This window comes from Enoplosus armatus, chromosome 16 (genome assembly GCF_043641665.1).
Source record: "Enoplosus armatus isolate fEnoArm2 chromosome 16, fEnoArm2.hap1, whole genome shotgun sequence".
NCBI classification, from domain to species: domain Eukaryota; kingdom Metazoa; phylum Chordata; class Actinopteri; order Centrarchiformes; family Enoplosidae; genus Enoplosus; species Enoplosus armatus.
The window spans coordinates 6221751-6235157 of NC_092195.1; the positions used below are offsets into that span (position 1 = coordinate 6221751).

The window sequence follows — 13407 nt, forward strand, 5'->3', positions numbered from 1 at the left end:
GAGATCCCACCATCAATTAAATAATCATTGTTGCACTTGCCTCTGGTTTTGAAGAAAGTATACACCATATTTGAGCTTTTAAGTGCATAATACCTACAGTGATGCCATAAAACACTTTGGCATGTGCCTTATTTTACATCACTTTAGCTAGAGAGAAATGTGGGTTCACATGTGTCAAGCAGCACACTCCAGCAAAATGTTCTCATCATTTTATGACTTTGTGGGAGAGTCATACACGTTGGCAGATACAGTGTGGAGCTCGTGCTTATTGATGGTTTTCTTGCAGCAGCATTTTTGGAATAATTTGTACAAAGCAAATCCTGGGATCAAAAGACTTGGAAGTCCCGCCAGAATTAAGATAATAACATAGATCCAGCTGGGATAGGGCAATGTCTCCAACACTGGGAAGTTTGCCTGTAAAAATTTCAAAATGAAAACAGATTTGTTAAAAATATGATCATTTGGAGCAATGTACTGTAGCTAACGACAGTTGTCAAACATACCGAGCTTGGATTCCAGGTGATGTATGTCAGTTGGGCTTTTACTTTGGTGACAAAGTAAAACACAAAAATGACCAAGACAATCAAAGGGCTGATCACTCTCCACATGGCCTGCCAGAAGATGTTGGGTTTGTGCCCAATCATGAACTCAATATCTTTATTAAACCTGTCAAAGCAAAGAGAACTGACTCAGGACTGTGTAGTTATGTTGTCATATTTGATTGTATAAAACTTTGATTTGAGAAAGGTATAATCAACTTGGCACATACATGCACGCATAAACATAAAACACAGTAACTACATGTAGATTCCAGGGAAAATGGAAAATAGGCTTCCCCGGTTCAAGTTGTCTGAACCACTTACCTTTCCATCCCATACAGGTAGGCCACACCGGTCATCTCAAAGAAGGCGATAATGAGCAGAGGGATGGAGCCTACATAACTGTCAAAGAGTGCTAACCAGTAATTACCAGACCGCAGAGCAAAGATGAGTGCAACCAAGAAGGATGAGAGGCATACAATTCCTAAAATCCCAAACAACACAAAATAACTTATTTACAACCTTATTCCACTGTAAAAATGTATGTCCTGTCAGCACATCGGGTCCCATGGGTCTAAAGGATCGTTTACCTGTGAGCACCTCTTTAGGACATCTGTTAGGAAAGATCTTTAGGTCCTGCAGAGGAACTACGACTCCCTCTATACTTCCAAACATGGTGGAGAGGCAGAGACAGAAGAGCATGATGAAAAAGAGGACAGACCAGAGAGGAGAAACAGGCATCTTTGTGATGGTCTCTGTGAACACAATAAAGGCCAGACCGGTTCCCTCCACTCCCTGGGAAACAAGCACACAATCAACTGCAACACGCGGTGGACTTGTTCACTGAGAAAGGAATAAAAATATTTTGATAGTGAATTAAAATCATCGTACATCGCTGAGAAAACTCCTCAGGTTGCAGGAGCTGAGGCCCAGCCCCTGAATGACCTCTGACCCTGACGCCGTACTGTTGAGGTTTTGCAGCATTTCATCATAGTTGCTCTCTGTGACGGTGCCCTCGGCTAGATCAAATGCATTCAGCAACATCATGATGTTTCTGAAAGAGGACATTTATGAACATAAGTGACCAACAAATGGTTCACACTGTGAGAAAAGTAACATTTAGCTAGGCGATTCTTTAGTTTTGCCTTGATTGACTAAAATAAATGGATATAACAGTCAATGCACACACTCATTAAGGCAGGCATCAAACTGCTCTGTTGCCTGGAAGCCGATGATGGAGTAGATGAGTGGCAGTATAGACAGAAGTATACCATTGATAATGGAGATGATAACAGCATCTTGCTCACAATTGTTGCTGGAAGAAAAGTACAAATTCGTAGTTTTGTTACACATTTTTTCAAACAAATTCATTTTGAGAGAATGCACATTCAAATAGAATATGAAATATTATTGACTGATACAATTAGCTGCCACGTAGACCCACAGCATGTACTTACTGAACAGGGTTGTAAGCTGGAGAATGAGATGAGACCTCCAAAGGCCAGGGAGACACCTGGGCTCCTGCATCCAACCACGTTGATGGGTTCATCAACTCATCTAGCTAGAAATCGATAATATCGTCAGCAGAGTGTTATGTCTTCCATGCCTATGGCAGGGAGAAAGTCATTAAATGATGGCTATACTAACATCTGGTGTGAAGAGGAACTTGATTCCCTCTACAGAGCCTTTCAGCGTCAGTCCTCTGACGAGGAAGATAGTGAGGACTACGTATGGCAGAGTGGAGGCGATGTACACAGCCTGAGAGAAAGGCAAGCGGAGTTTTAATCTTACAATAACATCGTATTGTCTTAAAATACATTTCTGTAAGAAACAAACATGACATTCTCATGATATTTCTCAAAATCAAGATCACATTTCCTGTTGCAAAGGAAGGGGGTTTTAAACAATCAGAATCAGAAATACTTTATTGATCCCTGGTGGGAAATTACACAAGTTACAGATGCTCCCATTCAAGAGTGGAAAAGTATTTGGCATATACACTTATTTTCCTTCTTCTTTCCTTCCCTCACAGGTGCAACAAAACTAAAAGGAGAGACAGGGAGATGTCAATCTAGCACATATGCACACACACAGTCCTAGGCAGAGGTGTGGGTGTACCGTGGATGTGTATGGCCTTTTAAATGCAGCATATCACAGTATCAATTTTATATAAAACTATAATGTTCGGTCAGACATATTGCTGATGCATGACATGAGGAATCTCTGCCGTAGATGTCCTACCTTGCCTGTGGTCTCAATCCCTCTAATGCAGCAGATATAGAGCGCACTCCAAGCAGTAACTAAACAAAGCACCATCCACCACTGCAGGCCTCCAGCCTCTTCTATAGCCTCTGAGGTGTTCAGCGTCTCTCTGTACCAGAAGTAGTCCACTGGAGAGCTGCGTTTGCATTCTGACACTGCACCTACATCTAATTGTTTGAATGGATCGTAAAATGTTTGACTGAATATTGAAAGAAATGTTTAAAAACTGGTGACATGCCTGTGAGATTATCATTGAGAGGACATTGGCTCCATGGCAGGGGGCTCTGGAAAGAGTTGAAGAAGTACCACATCACCCAGGCGACGATGGTGTTGTAGTACATGCCCACCAAGAAGGAGAGAGTCATGGACGCAGTACCTGTAAGGGAAGGGGAAAAGCAACATTACATGTTACATTTTGCACCACAGATATTTCTCATGAATCTTACATACATTGTACAAGAGGAATTATAACCATAACCAGTGACAATAATGATGAGAGCTGGTTAAGAGAAGTATATCCAACATCTTAATTCAAGACCAGAAACACTGATACAAATATTTCATGTTGGACTAAAAATCACTCATGCATGCCCTCACCAACTCCAGTCAAGTAAGGCTTAATTGCAGCCCAAACCCCCACACTACCCTTTCGAAGGAGTTGGCCGATGGCAAACTCCAGGTACAACAGTGGGATACCCTCCAGGACGAGTAGGATAAGAAAAGGGATCATAAAAGCACCTGTGGACACACCAAGGTAAGCTTAGATAACTGGAAAGATAGCAGAGATATGCGTGTTAGCATAGACACACTTTGTTTACTGTAACCATGTGTGATCATTGGAACATCTTTACAACACCTCAACACATAGAAACGGTCTATAATGTATGCCTCGCATCATGAAAGCACTTCCTATCTTTTACTCGGCACAATTCCTTTAAGATACACTTATTCATTGTCCTCCCAATTCCTTTTCTACAGGTATTAATCTTTCAAAACTTCAACACCATGCCAGAAACAATTACACATACAGTACAATGGCAACAAACAAAAGGGATTAACAGGAGCTTTTATTGTCTTCATTATCATGCATGATGGTGCAGGTGGCGTAAGGCTCAGGGCTGAAGGTTCACTCCGCTATCAGGACTTTTTTTAGATAATCAGCTGATATGAAAAAGCTGAAATACACATCCAATTATGATCCTCATGGATAATCATTTTGAGTTCTTGAGGTAGAGTTTGACACATTGTGGCCTGTACGGAGTGAGGGCTATTTACTCAACGACAGATTGTTACTTGTGTTACTGAAGATCTCAGTGGTAAAAGGAGCTAAACGTTAACCCGGAAGCTGATTGGCAGCCTGTGCTTCACCTTGAGTGACACAGAGATGTTTGGGAAATCGGATTTCCACCTCTAAAGGGTTTTCAGAGTACAGCCTCAGAGCTGCTAGCGTGGCTGTAGACTCTTGGTCTTGTTTTAATATTTAATATTTAATAATTTAATACTTTTAGTGATTTGGTTTCATGAAATTGTTGCAGATGATTTATTTTAAGTTGTAAAAGAATAACAGAATACAATGTTATATCGGTGTGCACCGTACTGGCCGAGTGTTTGCTAACTTGAGATAAGCTGATTTGTCTGATAAGTGATGGTGGTATTTGAGCACCTCCAAGGAAACACCTCAGCACAAGGCCAAGTTTGTTTACATGTGATGACACCCCTCACAGTCAAGAGGTAGAGTTCAAGGAATCTGCAAAAACACTTCCTATACAATTCACAAAGCCAGTTTGCCAGTAGTTGTTGTTTCTTCATTCCTGTCACATTGTTCGTTCAGATCAAGCTATCAGCAAACATTGTACATTTAAACCACAGCTCTGTAGCTAAATAGAAAATAACAGAAAATAAAACTTCCTTGCTCAAAAATGGCTCTGTATAGTGGTTTAACACGTCAGTGGTTCTTTGCTGTAAAATGGATATTTTAGCTTTATACAGCAATGTCCGTTCACCTACATGAGTTAATATTTAACTTAAATCACTTTAAGAGCAGATATTAGGCTCACAATGATGCATCATGGATTTATAATGCCACTTTGGATGTATGGAGTATGTTTGCTCAGTACGTCTTTATTTAGATTTTATATTTTCAACTCACACCAGAATTCTGTCTTTGACAGAAATACACACACCTAACCAAAAAAGTTGGGCTGTATTATACATGTATATATACAAAAGTGATGCTAACAAAATGTCTTGCATTTTTTTGTTGACATTTTAGGGATAGTTAGATATAATTAACTCTTAAAACATACAAATCATTATCATTCGTGTAATCACCAGACAAAAGTAACAGAATGAACGTGCTTCATTTTATGTTGAATAATATTGAGTAATTATAATTCAATGTAAATTTTTCATCGACGGGAGAATAGACGTAGAACAATTTGCTCAAATAAGAAACGATATGAAAAACAAAGTTAGTGATCTTGTGGTTTTATTGTTATGGTGAGGGCAGACCAAGTAAAAGTCTACCTGTATTTATTTTATGTTTTTGGTAACTATCACCAGCAATAATTTACAGGTATTCAACAAATGTGTTGCGGTCAATCATTGAACTCCTAACACCAGGATAGTTTTGGTTTAACTTTTGATAGCAAGTGTTAAATATACTAACTTAACCATATCATAGATGTGATATGACTCAGCTGGTGGCCGATTCAAAGCACATCAACTCGTTCAAGATGAGGATTTATGGTTAGGGGCTACCTGCATAGATTAAGATAGGATGGTTATTCCTGGAGCTAGAGATAAGAGGGCATGCAGTGAGTGGTTGTCAGGGTGTGGGAAGGAATCTTTGCACTTTATTCCTTACTTTACAACCAGCCATTAACTTGCTGCGCTTGCACCGTGCATGTGAAGGTGATGTGTTTTCAGTGTTAAAAGACGTGGCTTTCTGCCCTCCAGTGGTAACAAAGAGGCCATCCCCACTGATTTTAATTACATGTTACGCTGTAGATTTGGCTAACATACACAGATTTCCCCCCCGGGGATCAATAAAGTATTTCTGATTCTGATTCTGATGATGTTTACAGGCGCACAGACAAAGGGCCTAGTATTGTAGTGAATGGACTGCGTTTATAAGGCACTTTACAATTTGCCTCCCGTTCACACGCTGGCTGCCATCAGCAAGGCACTGACCAGCAGGAGCAGTGTGGGTTCAGTGTCTTGGAGATCGAACCCACGAACCCTGTGATTAGTGAACAACCTGCTCTACCAGGCTAATGAGGCCTGCCTAACACTTCAGAGTAAAATTTAAAGAGGTCTCACTCCTCTCATGTTTCCATCTACTATAGATACACCAGTGTGTTTAAGTCTGAAGACAGTGTCTACAACCACAGAGACCTGAGGTATAATAATTTTGTTTTGTGGTCTTGTGATCATAAAATTAATTTCTTGTGACGTCTGCAGATAACACCAGTAACCTAATGCAGCTGCATCCAAACAGAAATGCCCTGATGTTCCTACAGAAGATGATAGTGCCTTAAATATTCCAGTATTCCTATATATGAGCTGATAGTGCACTTGTAGGATTCAACAATCAGTTTAATATACTGTAGAAAAAGGGCATTAGTCGGTCCAAGTTTGACCGATAGAAATACAGTACAACCTGCATTTAAACGTTTTGGCCACCAGAGGTCGACATTGATCAACATTGCACTTTAAATTGCAGCAAAACTCTTATCAGCCAAAATGTATACCTGCATTACTCTTATCCAGACGTGTAGTGAGATTACACCACACCACATTTTAATAGGCTATTTATTTAATAGCTCCGTGACATTCAATAAAGTCTAACACTGCCTCAGAGATAATACAGCCTTGTGAATATAGTTCATTTACCCTATTTATTACTTATGATTTAGCCTTTTCTGTAATGTTGCATCTTAGATCATTATTTTACATTTACATGTTCATACGCTTCTGAACACATTTGTTTATGGGATTAGTGGAGTTCATTTTCACACAGGGAGCCACTGCTAAACCGGGGACGGTGACCTGAAGGGAGGGGGGAGGATGGGGGGGGGGTGGATTTACTGGGACTCAGACAGACAGCAGACCGGCTGTCCCAAGCTGCGCTGATCCTCCACTCTCCGGCAGCGAGCAGGAGTATTGCTGCCTCTCCTCTGTCACTGGCCACCTGCCTCTCCGAGAATAACACGGCGGCATCAGAAAGCTCAGGGCGAGCTCCACTGAAAGAGAGGAGGCGAGACAACAAACCGGCCGCTTCCTTGTAGCAAACCTTTTCGGCTTTCCAGCACCCTCCCCTCCTGCCTCTGTCCTGCGGGAGGACCGGCTGCTGCGCACAGGGCGCGCTTGGTGACCCGGGTTTGTTGTCGTTACCAGGAGAGGAGCGCTCGGCGACCGGAGCCATAGCTGGTACAGCTCTCATTGAACCGGGCTGCCCCCTCGGAGGGGCCACTTGCATGGATGCACCATGGCCACGTTTGTCTGCAGGGTTCAGTTTTTAGACGACACCGATCCGTTCAACAGCACGAATTTCCCAGAACCGACTAGACCGCCGCTGTACACCTTCAGGGAGGACATCCCACTGATCAACCAGTTGGCAGGCGTCCACCGGCTCCTCAAAGCCCCACACAAGGTAGGTACCAGTGGTAAACAACTCATCTTAGACTTAACTTGTGCAGCCTCATGGAAATATGTGATATGTGTAGAATCTTAATATTTAAAGCAATATAAGATCATCAGAAACTCAAGGACAACTAAAAATCTTAATAAGGATACTATTATTTCTCATGTCTATATTCAAACACACATTCTTGTGAACACAGGTTTAAATCAGAGCGACATGAGGCTGTTTTGGGACCTTGAAGACTGCTGTTTTTTCACTTCAAGCCTACTGCAAATAAACTTCCATACCCACCATTCAGAGGCTATTTTGAGAACACATGCAGGCACAACTGATTGGCTCTCCAGCCAGAGGAAATGTTTGCCTCAAAGCCCACAGCGTCTTTAAACACGGACTTCACTTGTTTTTTTGACTAAATATCCTGATTTAATCCCATGTTGGCATACATTTTAGAAAGAAACCTTGATGCAGACTCTAACCTTTGACCTCTCTGTTGAGGGGGCTGGAAATAAGAATACATCCCCTCCTTGAAGTGAATAAACCTTTCATATTGCTGAATATACTTTGCACTCTGCTTAGCATGCCGCAGTGACAGGTGTGCAAAGGCATCAGTGCAACTAGATACGTCCTGAGTTCCCTCATTCATCTACAAGTGACAGCCACAGATCTCTGGTGCCCAGCGAAGATCAGATTTAGTGGGGGAGTGTCAGATTGCGATGGGTGTGTGAGCGAGAGAGAAAGTGTCAGTGTACCATTTTTAGTCAATTTTAGTGTTTAAAGCAACCCAAAAAAAACCCTGCAACACATTCCTTATTGACAAGGTTGAGTGACACTAACGCACCCACGGAGGCTATACAAGTAAAGCAGATACTATGTCACCTTATTTCTGTTCTTCATTGGTAAGTAGATGCTGTTTAATTCAAGGTGAAAGTATAGATCGAATAGATTTTAAAGTAAAAGTGAGACAGAGAGAGAGAGAGAGAGAGTGCGTTCCACTGCTGGCACATGACCCATGACTGCAAACCAGCGTTCAACAGTAGAGTGGTTTTCCAGACCGAGTAGATCTTTTTGCTGCCCCATCTTTAAAAGCCACAAAACAAATGAAAAATGGCCCACAGCACAGAAAAGCTTATGATTACAACCTACACACGGGCAGATGGCACAGCCTGCGTTCGTGTTTGCAGTTTTACTCACATCAGGAGGAAGGCTGTGCGCAATGGCAACTGGATATTGTGCTAAGATTATAGGGATGAAACTGAACTGTTGCAAATTTGCCTTTCAGACTGTCCAGATCGAAACGTCTGTGTTTAAAAGGCTTGAATGTTATTAAATTATTGGAAAATGTCAAGGCTAGGAGGACAGTTTCCTGAGCGATTTCTCAGTCTTTGTCTTAACCTTCTGTGCTCTTCTCTGAGAAAAGCCTACTGTATTATTATGTTGCGATGGTAGAGCTCTGTGTATAGCTGGCTGGGCTGCATGTAAAGTATAGGTCACTTGTCCCAGAATTCCTGTGGCCCGGGGCCTGGATCCCTGCGACACTTTGTTCTCCTCACTTTGGGTGCTGTGGTTTTCCTGACCTCTTCCTCCATCTCGTCTTCCACCTCTCTGACCATGCACCAGTTCGTACACTCAAACACAAACACACATAAACACACACACACACACACACACACACAAATAAGGTTAGGCTAACTTGCCAGGGCTAAATCAGTGTATCGCTGGTTTGGGTGCATGGGATGTGTCATTTCATCCAAGTTTCCTTTTGGTTCTCACAGAAGATCTGATCACTTTCCTCCTCTAGGTTTAAAGAAATAAACCTGAAACAATAAATAAGACTCAACAAAGATGAACGTTTGAATGTTAACGATGTTAAAATGTGAAGATTAGGGAGTTACATTAAGCACCCCCCAAAATGATACATAAATGTTGGATGCCGGAGCCTCACCATCAGTCACACAGCTACAGTTTTCTGCAGGGAAAAACTCCCATTTCCCTCAAAAACAACAAAGCCTAGACTTCACAGCTCAACTTTTATTTCATTACAAAGGGTTCCCATTAAAGCAACGCTGGGAGATTTAATAGCCGTGTAGAACGTACCCTCCTCCGCGCTCTTCAAAGAGCCTGATCCTCTGTGACTCTGATTTTGACACAAAAAAAAAGTTCTTAAAAACCCATCGTCTAAGTTACGTAAGGGCGTTGTTAACTGTCGACCCGCCGTGATCGCCAGCAGGCTTGGTGTTGTTTTAACGTGGAAGTAATTACTCCCCTACCCCCACTCTTTTTTTCTTCCCCCAGCTTCGCTCTTCTGGGAGAATTTGATTAAATGAGTGTAAAGTATACTAGCCACTAAGTGTTTCCCTGGCCCGTCCCGGAGCCTTGAGTGTGAAGAGCTTGCGGTTCCTTCTGGAGCCACCTCTCCGCCGGCTCCGTCCAGCATGATGGGTTTTGTTATGTCATTACTACTATTACCCAAACGAAGTGTTTTGGGAAAGAGACCCCCACTGGAGGGTGAGCTGTTAACTTTCAGAGAAAGAAAGTCTCACTCAAGGACAACACATACTGTTAAGTGTAAGTGGAATATACATAAAAATGCTGAATAATGCCAGCAGATTGGGCACAAGAAAGGCTTTGGTGTTATTCCTACATAAAACCGGGGCAGTGGGACAAGGTATGATTAACCCCCTTACTGTCTCGCCCCCCCCCCCTATTCAGTCAAACCTCAATCTGAGATTTACCAAATCTCACATGCCGTATTGGCACGGAAAGTGTGAACAACAACGGCACTTCACTAGGGTGATGAAATTGGGGTTAGACTACAAAGATGGCCTTTAAAATATTTGCACTAGAATGTTCCCGTTGTTTTCTTTTTTGATTAGTTCATATTTTTAGCCGTGCTAGCAGCCAAGCAGGCTCTAGGGATGGCAATGTTGGTTTGTCAGTTGGTCGGTCCACCACTTTGGTTCAGATATATCAGATTAAGTTCAGATATAAATATCTGAACCATATATATGCTAACACGAAAAACTAAGATGGTGAACTTGGTAAACATTTCACCCACTAAACATGAGTATATTGGCATTGCCACTGTGAGCATGTTGCCATGCTAGAGTTAATGTAAGCCACTCAAAGTCCACTTACTATCTTTTTCCTTAGCTTTCAACCTCATCCTTATTTTTTCCTGTCCAGACCATATCACAGTGGTCTACCTGGGAAAATATGGTTATGACAGCATTTTAATTGGCCTAACTGAAAAAAGAAATTAGGGATGTGTCCAATAACTGTGTGTTTTGCTTTGTGGATTAGCTATTTGGCACAGATGGATTAATGTTGTTGAGGGGGGGAAACTGGAGCAGAACCCAAAGTCACCTCGTTTGCTTGTGGGGCACGATGCCTTGCTCTGAGCTTGGGACTGCTTGAAGAATATATAATAGGTTAGCGTAGGACTGCAAAGTTCGTCGCAACATGGATGACGGTCAGCTTCTCCTTGGTGACACTTTGGCCTTGGCAGTGCCCCCCCTTCAACTCCCAGCTCCAGCAGACACACCCACCCTGGAGCTCCTGTGTGCATGCTGCCTCAGAGCAGAGTAAATATAGCAAGGTTATATTTATGCTGTGAGTCCATCCGACAGTCCGTCTCTCTGTTTCCGAGTGAGAAGGAGGGATAGACGGAGAGCAGCAGCAGGTCTCTGCTGGTCAGAGAGTGTCGTCATGCAGCCCGCCTAGACGGTCAGGGGGCGCTTGGCAGCGCTCCAGATGCCAGGCGAGGTTAGGCCTACCAATACCATAGAGGTGCTAAATGCTAACTCATCTCATGACGCTGATCTCATTCACCTATTCATACATCAGCAGCTTCAACAATAAGTAGCAAAGCTCATAGTTGATTGTAACAACGACGCTGTCCGCTACTTTTTATGAGTCGTAGCTGGGACGGCTGCTTGCACCTGCTATCAACTTGTGACTGTACTCATAAACATCAATGCCAGTGGTGTGCAGATATATTACCGTGCACCTGGTCCCAAACTCAGCAGGGTCTCTCATTACACAGCATAGTGGGTTAATTCTGACGTAGGCCGCTCTGCAGTGCTACCTTAGATCATGCAACCGCAGATGGCCTGGGCGGTTCTTGAGAAGCGAATGACAGAACCAAAGCAGAATCTGCCTTGTGCATAAATGTACACATGTAAAACATGTATGTGGGAATGTGATTGCTCCTTCCACAAACATACAGAGACTTAACAGACAGAGACTTGTGCTGCAGCTTCATATTGTACACAATTTCAACAATATTTAAGTGTCATTTTTCTCACACCTGGTATTTAAATACACTAAAATCTCTCTTTCTCGCTCCGTGTTTCCCTCTGGTTTTGGTTTCATGTTCCGCAGCCTTTATAGCTACGTCTCCACTAGTTAATTCCCTTAACAGCTTTGTAATGCCGAAAGCAGAGCCACACCGCATATGGCTCTCTCCACTTTTCATGGATCACTGTACACACTCGTGTTCAAATCCTTGCCCCATAAACTGGCTTTATTTTACGGGCTCAAATTGTTTTAAAAAAGGGTGTGAAACACATGCGGAGACATAGTGAGGGAGTATTAAAAAATTGTTGGCCCAGAGACCAATGTCATTCCTGTGGGTGGTTCATGTACGTACATCACAGCCTGGCCAGGGAAATTTCACATGCCACCCCGTATGTCCAAGTGCTCAATCATTTTTTCCATCCCTAATTTAGGTATACATGCCAATTTTAAACTGGTAACCACTTTTACAGTTAAATTCAGTCCAGTATCTTAGTTCAGGTCTATGTCATTCATTAAAAACTTTGTATTCAAAGGATTTTCTTCCTTCTTTTTTCTATAGCTTGATGACTGCACGCTGCAGCTCTCCCACAATGGCACCTATCTGGATCTGGAGTCCTCTCTGGCTGAGCAAAGGGACGAGCTGGAGGGCTTTCAGCAGGATGACACAGGGTGAGGCTGATTCACATTTATACCCTTTGAAACAGTCAGAAACTCACTGTCAAAACATCCATAACCATTTGAAACAAAGTGATAAGTCCACTTGCCCTTTCTCTCCCGCACATATACATATATTTTCTGAGTTTCTCCATTCTTATAAAATGAGAAAATTCACAAGCTGCTGGATATGGATTTCTTGGAAGCACAAATTCACGGAAAGTATGAAGCACTCTGGAAAGCGGGACAGATGTGCCCTCCCCTCCACAGCTACAGCTCGTCTCTCTGTGTTTTTACAATAATTGATATTCTGATCTTCTTTGTGACAAAATTTCACAGTTCACAAACCTGTCAACTCTAGAAGAGACAGCATGATCACTTTGTAACAGCACTGTCGTAAAGTATTTTCAGTCTCTCAGATCTCCCAGCAGCAGTGCTTTGGGTCGACAAGAGAAATGGAAAGTGGAAACATAGGGCTCAGGATTTCTCCCACAGCATTGTAAGCCACCTAGATCCTAGACACATTTTGTCTTGTGATCAATATAGGAAGTAGATTGTGGCCTAAATAGCAACACTTATTATAATATATTACATTATTGTATAATAATATGATTATAATATTTGGCTTTTTCTGTGTAAAATAGCACCTCAGCGTTGCCAGATTTACAATAATTATCATATTTGTATGATAATTCAGCTCTTATTTCAACATGTTGTTGTTGTTGTTCAACATATGTCACTATGTAAGTGTATTATGTCAATTTGACCTCCGATCTTCCATAAATGATAATGATCTTTGATTTGATTTTCCGCACCACCTACTGTAGCACTGCTACCCTTTTTTATATTTCATAAAAGCATATACATTTTTTTTATTTTAGTGGAAGCGGTCTTTATCTCAGCCTGGGCCACCCAGCCTCAGCTATAAAACGCTGTGAGAAAACCTGAGGCTAACATGTTAGCTACAACAACTTTGAACCATTTGAAAAAGATACAAGTCAATTGTGTTCA

General features: G+C 42.1%; 1 protein-coding gene and 1 pseudogene across 1 annotated transcript in view; one reads left to right on the top strand and one right to left on the bottom strand.

Moving 5' to 3' along the window:
• Nucleotides 1-210: 210 nt before the first annotated feature.
• Nucleotides 211-7227, bottom strand: LOC139299224 (sodium-dependent neutral amino acid transporter B(0)AT1-like; annotated as a pseudogene).
• A 63-nt stretch (nt 7228-7290) lies between these two features.
• Nucleotides 7291-13407, top strand: part of fhod3a (formin homology 2 domain containing 3a) — a 51656-nt gene continuing 45539 nt past the window's right edge. The window contains exons 1-2 of the mRNA XM_070921477.1: nt 7291-7455; nt 12302-12411. Of these exons, the coding sequence (XP_070777578.1) occupies nt 7291-7455; nt 12302-12411 (275 nt within the window). The remainder of the gene's footprint in view (nt 7456-12301; nt 12412-13407) is intronic.